The 17,464-nt window shown below is 35.8% G+C and overlaps 4 protein-coding genes across 4 annotated transcripts; 3 read left to right on the top strand and 1 right to left on the bottom strand.

The window, feature by feature from the left end:
* The first annotated feature begins 1,780 nt into the window (after positions 1-1,780).
* Positions 1,781-2,920, top strand: cnfn (cornifelin). The gene is made up of 4 exons (XM_019088254.2): positions 1,781-1,900; positions 2,141-2,254; positions 2,495-2,631; positions 2,779-2,920. The coding sequence occupies exons 2-4, from the start codon at positions 2,143-2,145 to the stop codon at positions 2,866-2,868; spliced, it is 339 nt and encodes a 112-aa protein (XP_018943799.1). The 5' UTR covers positions 1,781-1,900; positions 2,141-2,142; the 3' UTR covers positions 2,869-2,920.
* A 1,285-nt stretch (positions 2,921-4,205) lies between these two features.
* Positions 4,206-7,584, top strand: LOC109105845 (toll-like receptor 13). The gene has a single exon (XM_019119133.2). The coding sequence runs from the start codon at positions 4,213-4,215 to the stop codon at positions 7,159-7,161; it is 2,949 nt and encodes a 982-aa protein (XP_018974678.1). The 5' UTR covers positions 4,206-4,212; the 3' UTR covers positions 7,162-7,584.
* Positions 7,585-7,719: 135 nt separating this feature from the next.
* On the bottom strand, positions 7,720-11,167 carry LOC122139953. The gene is made up of 5 exons (XM_042740587.1): positions 11,066-11,167; positions 10,864-10,914; positions 9,213-10,576; positions 8,614-8,762; positions 7,720-8,498 (listed from the first exon to the last, which is right to left on the bottom strand). The coding sequence occupies exons 3-5, from the start codon at positions 10,567-10,569 to the stop codon at positions 7,965-7,967; spliced, it is 2,040 nt and encodes a 679-aa protein (XP_042596521.1). The 5' UTR covers positions 10,570-10,576; positions 10,864-10,914; positions 11,066-11,167; the 3' UTR covers positions 7,720-7,964.
* On the top strand, positions 11,051-15,730 carry LOC109105844 (platelet-activating factor acetylhydrolase IB subunit alpha1-like). The gene is made up of 6 exons (XM_042740588.1): positions 11,051-11,187; positions 11,770-11,853; positions 12,006-12,095; positions 12,211-12,327; positions 12,722-12,844; positions 14,096-15,730. Exons 2-6 carry the CDS (start codon positions 11,776-11,778, stop codon positions 14,351-14,353), a joined length of 666 nt encoding a protein of 221 aa, XP_042596522.1. The 5' UTR covers positions 11,051-11,187; positions 11,770-11,775; the 3' UTR covers positions 14,354-15,730.
* Positions 15,731-17,464: the final 1,734 nt, after the last annotated feature.

Below are 17,464 nucleotides of genomic sequence, written 5' to 3'. Positions count from 1 at the left end.
ATTTTATAACTGTTGAGAATGTATGGAATTTCATATTCTTATATGACTTTGGGTGTTTTAAAGAGATTATTTACTTAAGGGGCTGGAGGCTGGTTACTGTATTTGTACAAACTGACCTCACAGACGCACATGAAAAGGCAAATTATTAATGTGTTACAGTAGTGCAATACATTGGATAAGAAAACCTGAGACATACCCTGATGTGTAAACAATGAAGTCAAACAGCTCAACAGATTTGTTGCACTATTATGAAACCATAAGCCATCTTTTAACTTACCTTTGTCCTCAGCTGCTCTTAGATGTCTAAAGATGTGGCAAATCTAAAATATATATATATATATATATATATATATATATATATATATATATATATATATATATATATATATATATAAAATAATAATAATAATAATTATCAGCATCCTATTCATGCAGATTTTAACTGATCTAAGAAATTATTTAACTCTGTATATACTGTGCTCATATGTATGCACCTCAACACTCAGTAGGAAGGATTTTTTTTTATTTTTATTTTTTTTAAAGAAAGTACACCAAAACTTAGCTTGAGTAAACACTTTCACACTTTGGTTTTGGTATATTATTCTCAGATTTCAACCAGACTTGTGGCTTTGACTATAGGGACCAGTGTCAAGTGTTCTTCCCTAGAAACCTGTCTAAAAATTGTGCAAACAATACACTACTCATTGCAGTATATCTGAGCTTCAACTTTTTCTGTTAGTATTTTGTTTGAATGTGGTTCTTGTGGCCAGTTACATTTAAAGTGTTGCCTTTGAAAGAGAACATGGTTAGGCTTGCAAATCAAAGTCTATAAGTTACAGCCATTTTTCTTTTTCGATTTCAGTTGTTTTGCTCAAAAAGGGTTAACAGGATGGTATCTTTGAAGGTTTGGTGCAGTTCAGAGGTTAACAGTGACTTTTTTAACCAGGTATGCTGAAACATCCAACTCTCTACATTGACTCAAAGCTTAGGACTCAAAGACAGAATAATATCAGATAAAAAATAGAAACACCATGTCAGGTGTAAAAGTATGCAAATTTTCATACATTATTTGTAATTGAAATTCATTCTCTGATCTTCCTTATGTTGGGTTACGTAGCAAAATTGTTTTTCTGCTTGAATGAGTAAATCAAGTAATTTTCTTGTGCATATAAAATCGGTCATATATGCTAACAAACTAATCAAAACATAGCACAATAAAAACAATTCATAGCAACCACCAAAGCAATTGTGGATCTGCATGCCACAATCATATTATAGATAACTACTATTTAGCAACTAAATAATTGGCACAGATTTCAGTTATGGGAGAAGTCGAAATTACCAAATAAAAAGTCATAATTAAGACATAGAAGTAATAATTATGAGATAAAAAGTTTTTTGACATTATTATGACGTAATAATTTTGACTTTTTATCTTATAATTTGGTTTTTCATTTCACAATTTTGGTATGTGTTGTAATTATGATTTTTTTTTCTCTTATGTGGCAGAAATGGGCTTTCATATATTTCTAACATCAGCTTCAGGATAATACGTCAAATGACAATGAAATGTATTTTGGTGATCACTGCTGCATCTGCTAAAAAGGCCAATGTTCATGCAGGTAACACAAAGTACTTTTCTAAATGTTTTAAAAGTTGCAGATAACATAATGTCATAATGGAAGGATGTGGAGACCTAAAATAGCAAAACTCCTCACCCCCAAATCAAACACTTCAACCTTTAGTTTATAGGTCACATAAACCACTCACCACTAGTAAAGTTTCTCCTCCCCTTCATCAAGCTTGAGGTGATTTCCAACTTCACTTAGATCTATCAGAAATTGAACATCATTCCCAAGGAAGTGAGACATAGTAACAGGAAGCCTCTCCAAAGAAACAGGTGAGAAAGAGAACATCTAATTTTAACCATTCTTTCTATTGCTTAGAAATGTCATTTATGTTTTGCACTAATTAATACTTATTTAACCAATTAAAATATCTGTCTTTGATATAACAGCCATCAAATGATAAATTAGTTTTTATATTCACAGCAAGACAATATTACTGTATTTTCAGCAACAACTTAAAAGTGCAAGTTGTAATTCTAAATCATTATATTGTATCTTTTGCTTTATGTCAGTGATGTCATATCAAACAGGAGCAATGACTTCCCAGCCTCAAATGACTGTAACCAGCAACACTGTCTCTCACTGGAGCTCTGATGTCTGCGACTGTTGTGACGACTGTGGAATCTGTGAGTGTGTGTAAGGCAGGGAGATTCATTTATGAATGCAAATCCATTTTGCTTAAGCTAATGTAACAGTAATAGTGATTATAAGTTGAGTAAGTTGTTAAAGGGATAGTTCACCATAAAGGTTTGGAATGACACAAGGGTGACTACATTCTAATAAACTATCCCTTTAACCAATTTGTTGAACCTTACAAGCCTTACATTGTAAAATAGTGTGAAATCTGACACTGGTTTACTCCTCAGGTCTGTGTGGAGCATTTATTCCTTGCATTTTGGGTTGTAAGGTGGCACAGGATAATGGTGACAGCTGCTGTTTGCCCTTCCTACCCGGCGCTATGATTGCATTGAGAACCAGCATCCGTGACAGATATCGTATTAATGTAGGCCATGCAATAAAAATCTTTTTCAGTATTGATTATTGCTCATTTCTGCTCTTGATGTAGTGTTGTAATTTCTGCTGAAATACACTATTTCATTACTTTGATGTCAAAGACTAGCACTGCATGGTTGGCTTGTGTCTTTTTTAGGGCTCTGTCTGTGACGACTGGGTGATTATGACCTGCTGTCCTTTCTGTGGACTCTGTCAGATGGCTCGAGAACAGAAGGCAAGAGGCTGATTTAAAAAGAAAATGAAGAGCAGAGAATGGATGTCTAATTTAGATGACTGGGATTATTGTTGTTTTTAGAATATTTATCAATGGTTAATGTGATCCTTCAAATATATGTATGTTATGCTGCATGAAATCAAAGACACAATGTTAATTATGTGTTAAATTGTTACACCTTACATCAAATCATGATGCTTATAGGTTTTACATTATGAATCAACTTTTTGCTTTAGTTTGAGTCCTTTCTCACTTAAATATCTTCCAACCCCCCACTCCAACCTTAGGGCTACATGATGGTGGTGCTGATGATAATGATTATTATACGTTTATTTGTTTAAAGAAAGTATTCAGGATTTCTCTGAATAATGAATCAAAACAATTGGATAAGGCTATGTGATCCGTTGTCTGATCTTATTTGCTCTGCCATGAAAACGTTTTGGTTCCTCTTTCTATTCCTGTGAAGGGAATGTCCTGTTTAAAAAAGAGAGAACGTCTATGATAGTCTTGCAAAATTATCAGGGACGATTTCATGAAGGTAAGCTACTGAATCACGTTAATTTTAGTTTAAGTTTAAATCGTTTTTAAGCAAAATAGTCAATTTAGTAATATGAACTAATGAAAGATATGAGATTCAGGCTATATAGGATTGCTCACTGGTGAGTATTTAAGCTGTTAATACTAGAGAGAATAATGTGACATATACAGTTCACTGTCTACTTTCTTCAGCGGGAAAGGTTTATTACCTTTGTATGTGTTTGAATGTCATTATCGTGAACTTGTTAAGAAGAGCTTGTCATGCATTTCCTTAAAAACCATTAAGGAAGTCTTTTAATATTTACCATGTTTTTATAGTTTCAATCTATTATTGTATACTTCTTTACCTTTTAATAATGTAAACAGAACAAAAGGGGAAAAGGATCTGAGAAGTGGCAAACTGGCTGTTGAGACATGTGAGAGTACATTACAGAAGTTTGTTTCTAAGTAATGTAATGTTTTTGTATATTTTGCCCTCCATGTATTCAAATAAATTGGATACTTCCATCATCTCTGAAGTGATTTTATTATGAATAAATAAGACATCCATAACATGTTCTTGATGCATTTGTTACATTTAAAGAGGAAATAAATATGTAAGTTTGACTAGCAGCATTACGTATGGATTAATAATTAATAATTAATAACAGTTTATTTCCGATTCATACTGTTTATAACCTTTCCCTCTTTTTTTCTAGCAGCTGGCTGTATTAAACTCTAAGTGTTAGGTGCTGCTCATACTGAGTGAAGAACCTCATAGTGTTGGACTTTCATGAAGGCAGTCAATGGGAGTTACATTAAAAAGTGGAATTGAAAAAAATGGCAGATTCTGCATGTCGTGAACTGATCATAAAGGCAATATTCATCTGCCTCCTTAACCTTGCCTTCAGCTACAGTTTCAGGAGTTGCATAGAGATCCCTGATTCTAATCATACAATCTTCAGATGTATTAAATGTCATGAAACAGACATAACTACAATTGTGAGTGATGTATATACCACTGCAACAAACCTCACAGTTTCTCTGAATAACATTACACACATTCAAGGCCAAAGCTTTCATCATCTGTCCAAACTGACTTCTATGGTACTAGATGCTAACCATATTGCTAGCATCCACAAAGATGCTTTTAATAACCTGCAAAAACTTAAGATGTTAAATCTGTCCTGCAATTACATATCATCTCTCCACCGTGATGTTTTCAGTGACCTACATAATCTCACAGAGCTGCTCCTGGGAAACAATAATCTCACTTACATTGATTTGTTCCTGTTTTCGAATTTGACAAACCTCCAGATTCTTGACCTACGCAAGAACCACCTGAAAAACTTTTCAGCTTTGGTTGAGTGCATAACAAACCTGTCCAGCTTGATACAACTGGACCTTTCTTTTAACAATCTAACCACCCTGCATCACTCCACCCGTCTGCCAAACTCGCTTGCAAAACTTTACCTCAGTGATAATAAACTACACAAACTGGGATGTGACAAGTCTTTCCTAAAGTATGTGAAAGTGTTAGATCTATCAGACAACAAATTTCTGTCATCCAAGACTTTTCAGGGCCTGAATCTGAAGAGTATAAAGTACCTGCGCTTGCGCTTTACCAATGTCTCCACTAGCAAGCTTCTTAATTATACCAATATTCAACCAAGGTACATCGACTTCTCTGGTTTGAAACTGAAGCATCAAGATCTGACTTCACTGTGTCTTCACCTGCGAGACCATCAAATACCTAAAATGATACTCCAGAGCAATTCCATAAGATTTTTATCCAAAAACACATTTTGTAATTGCTCCAGTATCACTGATCTAATGGACCTCTCACGGAACGAGATGAAAACCACAGGTTGCTTGCAGTTTCTGCACTGTCAGAACCAATTGAAAACTCTCAAGATTGAACATAACCATCTGACCAGGCTAATGTCCTGCGACAAATATAATCTCAGCTTGAAAAGCCTGAGCTATCGTTACAATCGTATTCTACAGGTTAGTGCTTATGCCTTCAGTAACACTCCAAATTTAACAAACCTCGAGCTAAACATAAACATAATTGCCTATTTGGACCATAAAGCCTTAAGTGGACTCAGAGAGCTTGTCACACTTCGTCTCGATAACAATCTTTTGTCCGATATCTACAATGACACCTTTGAGGATCTTACCCACCTGAAAACGCTCAACCTGCGCAACAACCAAATAGCTGTGATTTTCAACTATGCCTTTCAAAATCTGTCAAATCTACGTATTTTGGATTTAGGAGGGAACAAGATCACACAGATGAGGCCACATGCATTTGATGGGCTGAAAAACTTGACCAATCTGTATTTAGACAGAAATCGTCTGAAAGAGATAGACAGCACGCTCTTTGGGAAACTTCATGCCACCCTGCAGGTGCTGGATTTACAGGCTAACCACATCCTGTATTTTACAGAACATACATACTCGCCATTTATTAATATGTCGAAGCTTCTTGATCTGAAACTTGATGCACAGGAACCAAAGGGCATAAGCTTGTTGCCACGCGCATTTTTCCGTGGTTTAACTTCTCTCAAAAGTCTTTACCTCACTAACAACCATATCATTGGATTTGGGGCTGAAACATTTGATGACCTGAAGAGCTTGGAGTTCTTAACTCTAGACAACTCATGTGTTGGGATCGCCCAGCTCCAACCTGGTATTTTCAAAAACCTTCGAAAATTAAAGACACTATTTGTTGAGAACATGGGCATTAAATCATTTTCTAAAGAGGTCTTTGGAAATCTCACAGGACTGAAGCTACTACATCTCAATCGCAATGCCATGATGTCTTTGGACATCAGTCTACTGGACAATCTGACCAATCTAACATACGTCGACATGCGCAGCTGTCCTCTCAGTTGTGGCTGCCAGAATAGTGAACTACAGAACTGGACCATAAGCAGTAAGAGACTCCAGTTTCCTTATCTTTTCAACATTACATGCCAAGACCATCCAGGCTCATTTTTTCACAACTTCGACACTAATGTGTGTTATTTAGACATAGCACTCTACCTGTTTTCCTCAACATTTACATTCACAATCTTACTGAGCTTGATACCACTTCTCTATGTCAAACTTTACTGGAAATTTAAGTATGGCTACTATGTGTTTCGGTCATGGTTTGGAGAACAGTGGCGTCGCTTAAGGGACCAGGAGGAGAATTACAAGTACGATGCCTTTGTTTCCTACAACTCAGCAGATGAAGATTGGGTAATGGAACAGCTGTTGCCGAACCTCGAGGGTTCTTCATTTCGGCTCTGCCTGCACCACAGAGATTTCGAGCTGGGCCGCGATATTGTCGACAACATTGTGGCTGCTGTATATGGCAGTCGCAAAACAATCTGTGTGGTCAGTCAGAGCTTCCTTCGCAGCGAATGGTGCTCACTGGAGATCCAGCTGGCCAGCTATCGCCTCTTTCAAGAAATGCAGGATGTGCTTTTGTTGGTCTTTCTGGAGCCTATCCCTGAGCGGCAACTGTCCACTTATCACCGTATGAGGAAGGTCATGCTCAAAAAGACTTATTTGCAATGGCCTGGGCCAAACTGTTCTGATCCAAACAGTGCAAAAGAACTGTTCTGGAATCAATTAAAGAGAGCACTAAGAAGCAGCAACACTGGGAGCCAAGAGGAGCAGAAGATGAAGGAGCAGAATGATCATAGGAGGCAAAACAAAAAGGGTGCAGACCAGGAGGAAAGAGAATATTTTGTGAATCAGACACCGATAGATGATGAAGTATATTACCTGATGCCCTGATTACACTGACATATAATTTCATCTGTACAATATAAGTACAAATTTAATGAACTTCAATAGATGTAAATTAAAGGGCTGTAAATTCTGCAGGCTTGCAAACATGGAAAAAATAATAATGGAAAAGATACAAACTCACCGGAAGCAATTTTGAATTTTTATTAAGAGTCTATGGTAAAAAAAAAGAAATAAATAATATATATATATATATATATATATATATATATATATATATATATATATATATATATATATATATATATATACATTCAACAGGTAAAATAACTGAATAGCTGTGTTCGGTTTACATTCACAAGAGTATTGCACAGTTGAATCCTTACATTTAAGTTTACTAAGATATTTTACCAAATATAAAATGTAAATTGTTATTTTTGTACTGCTTTATTAAAGAATATCACAAAACTATATGCATCTTTTTCTTTTCTTTCTTTTTTTTTAACAGAATGTTGAACTAAATGATAAAAGTCCAGTCAAGATATACAAAAGAAATCTGATTAAATAATAATAAAAAAAAAAAAAAAAAATCAAATAAGTTAATAAACATTTTATAAACGATTTTATTATTTGTGCAGCACAAAGAGTGATCATTCACTCTCAATACCTGTGTTACCAGTACATACAAATACACCACAGAAATCATGACTGTACATAATTTGAGCACACTGAACCCTCAAATTCAAATCTCAAAGTGATGGTCTTTCAAACAAAAAGAAAAAAAGAAATGTGTGTTACTCATACAAAGATATGATCTTGGCACAAAGCCTCAATTGTGGCAAACAGCTTTGCTAAAGGTAAAGGGGAGGGTAAAATACCCTATCTGGTGTGTTTGTCCCGGGACAGTGAGACATACCAAGACAGTCTGACCTGTGCTGGGTGTTAGATGGATGTGGACAGCGAAAAAAAGGCTTGTATTGAAAGCCCTCTGAGAGATAGGATGCTGAGAATGAAAAGGGAGCCCGTCTTTCTCTTTCATCCTGAACTTGCTGCTGATGCGACCAGAATCTCGATCCTCCAAAAGACGCTTGTGGTTTTTGTTTTCTGCTCTCATATATGTGATACGAATTCAAATCAAGATCTTTGTCTTCCCTCCACTGTTGAGAGATTCTTGAGAGATCTAAATCTATGTTTTTCAAACCTTCCCCTCTGCTCAGTGACTGCTGCTGAGAATAAGAGTCCACAGGATAATCAACCCGGGTGGGCCTTTTGAGTATAGGGACGGCATGCTGGGTAAAGGTCTGTTCCTGGTTAAAGAGCTTTCTGCTATGATGCTGAGCTCTTATGCAATCCTGAGACAACCTAGCTGCCCTCCACTGGTCAAACTGCAAAGATTAACCAATCAAATTCACATTCAAATTAGCCACACAGTCCTCAACTGCAAGCTGTGAATTTTTTTTAACCTCTGTTAAGGTCTAGTTTCTTTACTTCATTACTCACCATGTCAGTGTGTGACTGTCGTGGTTCTTCAAGGGAGAAAAGATTGGACGAGGTCTTCCACTCTTGTATCCTACGTTTCTTGGTGAAAGCTCCTCTGACCAAGTCCTGCTTAACATCCTGTGTTAAGTAATCTTGTTGCATGGCACTGTCTAGGATGCAGAAAGGTCATTTAAAATATCCATCGTAAATGATATCCATCATGTAAATTATAAGCATATTTTCTAAACTAAAACTGTACCATTTTAATTATAACAGTATACAATTGTCCTGATATAATAACAATAAAACCCTACAGAGAAGTTTGGCATATTCTTTTATTATTTTTAAAACAAAATTCAAAGTGTGAGAACAATGTATGTTATTACTCCTTACTTGATGGTTACAACACTTATTTAAAGACATTTAATTTTCATTTATGAATTTGGAAAACGCCTTTTATTCAGAGTGACTTACACTGTATTTAAAGTATACATTTCTTGCATTCATTGGGAATTAAGCCAATGACCTTCCCAATGTTTTCATGCTCTACTGATTTCTAAAATAATTTTCTTCTATTTGTCTTCTTTTTTTTTTTTACAAATGTAAAATATGTGACACACCTGTCCATATCTCCATGTTCCTGTTGAAGCACCTGTCCTCATTCTCCACTGTATGGCTAGAAGGTGAACACTTTTCATCTCTCTGTCCTGAGCTGAGCTGAGAAGCCTTTTGATTCCTATTCAAGAATGAATGTAGCCTGTGGAGGTTGTGCTCTAACTGGAAACTGTGTCTTTTTTGTAAATCCTGTAGTAGCGCCTCTCTACACTCGGCCAGCAGGGGACGCCGAAGGCTTGGCACACGGAGCTCTGAACTCTGGCACAAACGTGTCAGGAGCCTTTTCACTGCTTCCCTACATGACAGTGACATTTGCTCTCCTTGCTCAACACTGTCTCCAACTTGACCAGCCCCAGAGTCCAGGTCAGACAGAGAAGTTAATGTCCGCGGGTTTTCGAACATTTGCGTAACTTCCATGTTTGGGAATCCCACCGTTGTAGAGTTTTTCTCAAATCTCTGAATATTCATAAAACCATTTTCTTGGTTTTCTTCATTAGGGGATTTGAGATTGTCTGTTTGTGAAACATCACAGTTATTAATATTAGGTTCAACCGGCGTAGAGCATAACTGATAAACCGGTTCATTTTCTGAGGATGACAAAACCACATGTTCAGTTTCTCTTGGGGGGCTACTCTGACTATCTTTTCTTGTTTTGCTATTAGCATCTTCCTTTCTGCTGTCGGCATTTCTCTCATTCTTATCTTCCCTAGATGGTCCCATAGATACAACAACCCCTCTATTATTTATTTCACTAGGCTCTTTTCTTGAACATTTCTTCCTCTTCACTTGTGGCAGCGTATTTTTTCCTGGTCCCTGTACTTCATCCAGAGTACAGCCCGGGACTGACTCGGGTACAGAGGGAGGCAGCGGTGATGTAATGTGCATCATAGACTTATTTCTTTGCTCTTTTCTCTGCTCGTCTCTCTTTATCTGCTCGCTCACCAGCCTCTCAATATCTATTGACCTAATCTCATGACTGAAAAGGCCTCGGTTGGAAGTAAGGCGTCCTTCAGTTATGATGCTTGGCTTCTGGGGTATGAATGGCTTAGCGAATGCCCTCTCTTTTCTAGAGCAAGCCAGTGGACGGTGTGCTTTCTCACCACCTTCTCTTCTGCTGTGCTGAGAAACTGTGTGATACCTGTTTCTCTCCAGACCTCGAATCTGATTCCTCTCGTTCCTGGTTTTAAGACGCCTCACTTTATGTGACGATTTGCAGTGCACATCTGTTCTCATGCTGCTGGTGTGGGCAGCACTGGCTGTATGGCATGAAGACTTGGCTGTGCTGCTGTGGCGCTCACTGGACGTCTTCGGCAAGTTATGTTTATGTAGAAAACTTTTGTTGGATTGGTGGCTCATCTTCATGTTAAGACTATTAAACACAAGTGATTAAAATGAAACAAATTAGTCTGTAATGCATTTATAATTCATATAAATAGTCTGAGTTAACAGTATAACGCTTATTGTGATTAGCTACACAGTAACGTTAGCACTTTTAGGTAGCTACACCATATGGCAACATTTAGAAGCAACATACCTCAAATGATCAGCATTCTTTGTGTTCAAAGCGAAGTACTTTATTCATTGTTAAATATATGTATTTCAAATCAACAAATAACATCGGCATGTAGTTGAAGTCCAAAAGCCGTTACGTTTTACCTTTGCGTTGCTTGGCAACGTGCTTCAAAGATGGACCACAACTGCAGATTTCTGCGAAGAAAGAAACAACGGTCAAAAGGAATGGCATTATTTAAAATTTGAATGTTTTGCGTACATTTGAACCACTGAAACATCAAAAACGAAGGACATTTAATGACTTTTTTTTGTGTTTATAAAGTATAATGTTATTTTAAAGCTCGACCGTGCTCGGCGATCTGCCAGTAATGCCTGGCTCGATATTCCAGCTTCCGGGGTTTGGGTTTGGCAGCAGACCGCTGGCTTACCGACTGAACACTGAACTCTGCTGTGGCAACACTTTTTTTGGTAACAGCATTTCCCCTGTCTTTTGTTAATATGAATCGGCATTAGTGTTAGCATGTATTATATATATACACTTAAATAGCAAAAGTATGATGTTACGCAGCGTTTTAACGCGCCTTGTTCATCTAAATGGAAGGTATCTGCATGCTAAGTGCTACATTAGCCATGTGAGCTGGTTAGCTAAGCACAGTAAGCTGTACAAAGAAGAACGTTTGAGAACGTTAACTTTTGTATATATTAACACAAAGATGCTAACGTTAGATGCTAATAAGATAAGATGCCAATTTTACACCAGCTTGTTTGTGAGGTTAACTACTGCAGTGCAAACTCCACCCAAAATTGCACCAAACCAGTTGAACTGTTTATTTTATTCTGTTTATTTTTCCTGCATTTGTGGTTTGTCATAGGATGTGTACAAAGTACATAAACTAACCACAATACAACTTGTCAAAAAGTCATTATGAATTTTAATACTTTGTATGCTTAAAACACAACGTTGTACTTAACATGTTAAATTAAATATTGTTTGGTCTAATGTGAGGATGCATACTTGGAGGAAATGTAACCTGTCATGTCTGTCCCCAGGGAGTGATGAGTGAAGATGCTAACCCTGCAGCCACACCCAGCCCCTGTCAGGACATACAGGGAGATGGTCGATGGATGTCATTGGTGCTTCTTTTGTATAATAATAATATATTTTACAACCTTAGCCTTCCTATTAGGCTGCTAATATATCACTTTGTTTCAAACACTTAGCCAATAATCTTCTCTAATATGAAAATCGAGTCGTAATAGCGTTTTTATGTGTTCTCATCTTGCAGCACAATCGATTTGTGTCAGACAGTAAAGGAAAAGAGCCTGATGTGCTGTTTGTTGGAGATTCACTTGTCCAGCTTCTGCATGAGTTTGAGGTATAGCAAAGTATCTGCATCTCCTTCTTCACACTTCATATCTGTCATTAATATGAGCGACTGCACACATATTTATGGGTTTTTGTGTAAAATGAGTTTTTATGCTTGTTGGCAGGTTTGGCGAAAACTGTTTTCTCCTCTCCATGCTCTGAATTTTGGGGTTGGTGGGGACGCTACACAGCATGTATTGTGGAGACTCGTGAATGGAGAACTGGACCACATCAGCCCAAAGGTATATGATTTAAGAATTTTACCATTTATTAAATATTATAATTAAAAATAATGATTACTCTTTAAAATACCTTTAGAGTTTGTTTTTCTCATTTTACAAAATGATCTTTTTTCACAATGAAACCAGCGTTTATCTAAAGACCTTTTTTAACTAAGCTTTTCTAATTATTAACATGGACTATCTTTACCTTATACAAGATGCTCCAGATAAACTATATGTAAACAGTAAATGTCTGCATTTGGATTTGTGTATGAATCCCTTATTTGTATTGGGACATTAAAGAGAATTACACTATTTAGGGATCTTAAAGAGGAAATAACAAAACAAATGTGGAAAATCCTCTTGAAGCAAAATAGAGAAGTAGAAATGTGATATTTTGTGTGTTTTTATACAGGTGGTTGTGTTGTGGGTAGGCACTAATAATCATGGTCACACCCCAGAACAGATCTGTGGAGGCATCATGGCCATCATCAATGTGATCCATCAGAAACTGCCCCACGCTCACACTCTTGTATTGGTTAGTTATCTTAGCTCCTATCTCTCTGTCACAGCATTGTTTGATTCTTTACAATAATTTCATCTTCAAGTTCATTCATCATACCAGTATTGTCAAAGTCAAAGTGCCATTTTCTTAGCTATTGTGACATGATCGGCAGAGAATTAGGCAACAGAATATGCTTTAAAAAACTGAAGTAATATACCTGTCCAACAAAAGGTAAACAAGTTTCCAAAAAATAAATAAATGCAAGAAGAGAAGGTTGAAAAAAATGTTTTAAAAATAATTATTCTAATAATTTCATCAAATAAACAGAAGTATTAATCACATTTATAATAATGTACACTACTGTTGGGGTTGGTCAGATTTCTTTTAAGAAGTCAATGCTTTTTTCAGCAAGGATGCATGAAATTGCTCAAAAGTGACAGAATTACTTTGTAGCATTATAAATATTTTTAATTTATTTATTATATGATTTAAAAACCTTGCTACGTATACTGCATTAAGCTAACTGAGACTTGTTATAGCACTTCCATATCATTGCTCATTTGTTGATTTTGATTGCTTCCATGTAGGTCGCTTTGGATAAAAGCATCTGCTAAATAACTAAATGTAAATGTGAAAGTCTGTTTCAAAAATGTGCTGTTCTTTTGAACTTTCTATTCATCAAAACTCCTGGAAAGGAAAATGTATCACAGTTTCAACAAAAATATTTAAAAGCACTTTTGTCAACATTGATAATGATAAGAAAAGTTCCATGAACCCCACATCAGCATATTACAATGATGTTTAAAAGATCATGTGACACTGAAGACTAGAGTAACAGCTGCTGAAAATTCAGCTTCGCCATCATTTTATAAGAAATATTAAGTTGGGATAATATTATAATTATTATAATATTATAATATTACAGTTTTACTGTTTTTGATCAAATAAATTGCAGCCTTGGTTTCAATAACATTCTTTCTAAAATTAAATCTCACTGACCCTTATTGTTTGAACGGTAGTGTATATTCAGTAGACATTTATTTTGACCTTTTAATGTCAGTTTAACTGTTGTTGAAAATAGAAATCCACCTTTCTCCATTATCAGCTTATCTTTCATGGCATATATAAATTGTAGTGTCGTTATCTCAGGCTGTCATTTCTTAATTGATTTTCATCAGCATTATCCTCAATAGATATTGGTGTCCCATTAACACACTGTTCGGTGTAAAAGGCCTAAACTTATCATTTGTAATTGAATGTATTGCTCTCTTTCCTCTCCACTAGGGGTTGCTGCCGAGAGGCAAAAGTCCAAATCCTCTTCGTGAGCGTAATGCGAGTGTGAATGCTCTAGTTCAGGCTGAGGTAGCGTCTCTGTCTCATGTCTCCTTTCTGGACATGGACCCTGGGTTCATTCTCTCAGACGGTTCCATCGCACATCAGGACATGTATGATTATCTGCACCTCACGCCGCAGGCCTACCAGAAGGTGTGCCAGCCCTTACATGAACGCATCAAATCCCTGTTAGATAAACATGCTCCCTGAAGACAAAACAAATACAGCATAAAAACCCTTTTATGTGCATTAACAGATCCTTTAAGGTCAACAAATAGAGCATTACTGAGATGTATACACCCTCAGGAAAACTCATGGCTGTTTAATATACATAAACGCATATACTGTATATCACATGCTTTCCATCAATATACATTATCGCTTCCTTGTTACTACAAAAATAATTTTTATTGTTTGTGGAGAACCAACTTATAAAGGGTTAGTTCATCCAAAAAAAAAAATCTGTGATGTCATTCTTCATGTAGTTCCAGTCACTGTATGATTCAACTATTTTTGTCCCCAAATGCATTTTCTTCTGTGCTTCACAAAATAAGTAGTCATACAGGTTTAGAATGACATGAGGGTAAGTAAAACAGAATTACATTTTTTGGGTGAACTATACCTTCAAATTCTGTCAGATTTATTCTCTTTATGCAAAATGATAGTACATTCCAAAGTGTGTACATATATTTACAAGAAGCAAAAACTCGTATGAAGTTATTCTCTCGATGTGCTCTGATGACTAATAGTTGTTGAAGTGTACATAAGGGCTATGTGCTGCTATCGTGGTTTGATTACCGAAGAATTTCTTGTGATCCTTGTGTAAGAAACAGCAGCAGTATAGCCCTTCAGATGTTGACAACCGCTCGTTTACTTGTTGAAAGGAACAATATGGGTTAATTTGGTTTGTTCTCCATTACTGATTGTCCACAGTACATGCCCATTGGCTCTTTTCTGAGAAAAGGGGTAGGTGCTTCACACAAAGTTATGTACCTTTAAAATGATTCCCTCAGATGTATTGTTTAGACACTTTGTGATAAACACTGAATTAGTGTTTCATTTATTTTGTACAGTATTTTTGTTATTTTCTCCCAGGTATATGCCTACTTTATATTTGTATTATTCATTTAGTGTTTTGTTCCAGTGTGTGATAAGCTGTCGAATCGCAAGACACCGGGGTATCTGGAAGATTTATACTGTGGATGGAATTCTGAAAATTACAAAACTAAAGACAAGGATTGGGCTAAATTCTCTTTTAAGATGAGAATTTAAATCATAAGGAGCCAATCACTGGTTTTATTTTTATTGTATTACAGTTATATTTTATTGTTGTATTACAACCATTAAACCATCACTTTTAAATGGTGAAGAATATGGTTAAATGTTGCGGTGTGTGATTCTTCTGCTGCCTTGTCCTGGTGTTTGTGTTCGTACTGCTTTGTCTGAAGGGTTTTTGTAAATGTTGTCATCTTCCAGTAGTCTTGGGCGATTCCAGGAATTGTATTTCCTCATGACTTGTTGACATTATATTCTGAGGAGTTAGATGTCATGCCTGGTGCTGCAATAAACAGTTATCATGGAAAACCATCGGAAGTTTTGTTTTGGATTTCCTTGTAGTTATTTTAAATGTTGTGTTTAGTTTATGAACCATGATAGGAAGTGTCCATAATAAAAGGAAAATTTTACTTTACAACATTTGCCAAGAAAGCTGTTTTTGGTATTCAAAAAAAGATTTTAAATATTAACCAAAAATTTGTGGTTAAGTATGATTAAAAAAAATATATATATATATATATTATATATATATATATATATATATATATATATTAAAAAGATGCACCTTAAGATCACCAAGGCTGCATTTGTTTGATCAAAAATACAATAAAACAGCAATATTGTAAAATATTACAGTTTAAAATAACTTTTTAATGTCTAAAATGTAATTGATTGCATTAATGGAACGGCTGCATTTTCAGCAGCTGTTACCTTAATCTTCAGTGTCACTTGATTCTTCAGAAATCATTCTGATGTTGCTCAAGAAACATTTTTTATCAATGTTAAAAACAGTTGTGCTGCTCTTATACATTATGGTTTACATTTCAGGATTCTTTGTTGTAAAGTTTTAAAAGAATATTTGAAATAGAAATTGTAGAATGATGTCTTTACTGTGACTTTGATCAATTTAATGTTTTAAAAAAAAACAATTTATATATAATTTTCTGGGAGCCATGACATTTTACAGCCATAAAAAATATTAAATTTAGATATTAAACGTGCTTATAAATTACTTTAATCATGTATATATCTATGTGATTAAAGTAAGAACAGTACTTCAGTTTTGCTTTCAGAAAACATTCTTCAGTGGCTGTCAGTCTGAGACCGACAGGTCTCCTTGAGCTGTATGAACAGTCAGTTGATACTGTGTCACTGCACAAGTACTGTTAAATATTTGGTTGCTACAATATGATAAGCCTTGCAAAACACTCGGCTGGGACATGTTATGGTGTACACAAAAAAAGTGTTAGGTGACACTTAAGATCATGCTGAGTGATTCAGCCTGTTAAAGATAGAATTACAGTTCCAGGATCTCTGTAAATCAGTGAGTGTCAAAACAACGCATCTGTACTTTAGTTCTTTTTAGACGTTTTATTAACTCAAATGTCGAGCACAACATGTCTTATTTGTCAGCATGTGACAAGTAGATTTACAGGTAGAAATTTCTCTTCATTCCATCTTATCTGAAATCCCACTTCAAAACACATATTTTCTGCATAACTGAACTGATATTCGCAGTCTGCTTAACGCACAATAGGGTTTCATATCAAAACCACGTTTTACTCCAAATTGAATTATATCTGCACAACAATTCTGGCGAATTTTGTACCATTCTTCTTAATAAAACTGTTTTATTCCAACCATATTCTTAGGAATGCCAATGCATCTCAGTTGGATTGAGGTTAGAACTCTTGACCAAGACAAGATGTTTTTCCATTTTCGTTCATCAGTTATACAATACTTTTAGTAAGACCACCATGTCTTTTCAATTTAATGAATCTGAGTGAATACAAGATTGATTATGGTGTGCATGCTTGATATCATTTAGCTGTTAAGGAATTTTTTTGGTCCTGAGGTGTGCATCAAGTTTGACCCAGGGTTTTCTTGTTCTCAAACATCCATCATGTTTTTAACATGACATATTACTGTTGCCGCATCAGTAACCGCATAGTATGTTATTAGACTAGAGAAAGGAAAAATAGTGAAACCTGAACTACGGATTCCCATAAAACACTCAAATAAAGAACATTTGGCACTGGACCAAAT

The sequence above is a fragment of the Cyprinus carpio genome, chromosome B16, assembly GCF_018340385.1.
Source record: "Cyprinus carpio isolate SPL01 chromosome B16, ASM1834038v1, whole genome shotgun sequence".
Lineage (NCBI taxonomy): Eukaryota > Metazoa > Chordata > Actinopteri > Cypriniformes > Cyprinidae > Cyprinus > Cyprinus carpio.
The sequence above is the reverse complement of the archived record's forward strand: the minus strand, read 5'-3'. Positions and strand labels throughout refer to the sequence as shown.

Coding starts and splice junctions, on each gene's coding strand:
- cnfn (XM_019088254.2), top strand. CDS start 2,143: ATGTCATATCAAACAGGAGCAATGACTTCCCAGCCTCAAATGACTGTA. Junction 2,255..2,494: donor TTGTGACGACTGTGGAATCT/GTGAGTGTGTGT, acceptor TTTACTCCTCAG/GTCTGTGTGGAGCATTTATT. Junction 2,632..2,778: donor GTGACAGATATCGTATTAAT/GTAGGCCATGCA, acceptor TGTCTTTTTTAG/GGCTCTGTCTGTGACGACTG.
- LOC109105844 (XM_042740588.1), top strand. CDS start 11,776: ATGAGTGAAGATGCTAACCCTGCAGCCACACCCAGCCCCTGTCAGGAC. Junction 12,096..12,210: donor AGCTTCTGCATGAGTTTGAG/GTATAGCAAAGT, acceptor GCTTGTTGGCAG/GTTTGGCGAAAACTGTTTTC. Junction 12,328..12,721: donor TGGACCACATCAGCCCAAAG/GTATATGATTTA, acceptor GTTTTTATACAG/GTGGTTGTGTTGTGGGTAGG.
- LOC122139953 (XM_042740587.1), bottom strand. CDS start 10,569: ATGAAGATGAGCCACCAATCCAACAAAAGTTTTCTACATAAACATAAC. Junction 8,763..9,212: donor GAACATGGAGATATGGACAG/GTGTGTCACATA, acceptor TCTGCATCCTAG/ACAGTGCCATGCAACAAGAT. Junction 8,499..8,613: donor GACAGTCACACACTGACATG/GTGAGTAATGAA, acceptor TAATCTTTGCAG/TTTGACCAGTGGAGGGCAGC.
- LOC109105845 (XM_019119133.2), top strand. CDS start 4,213: ATGGCAGATTCTGCATGTCGTGAACTGATCATAAAGGCAATATTCATC.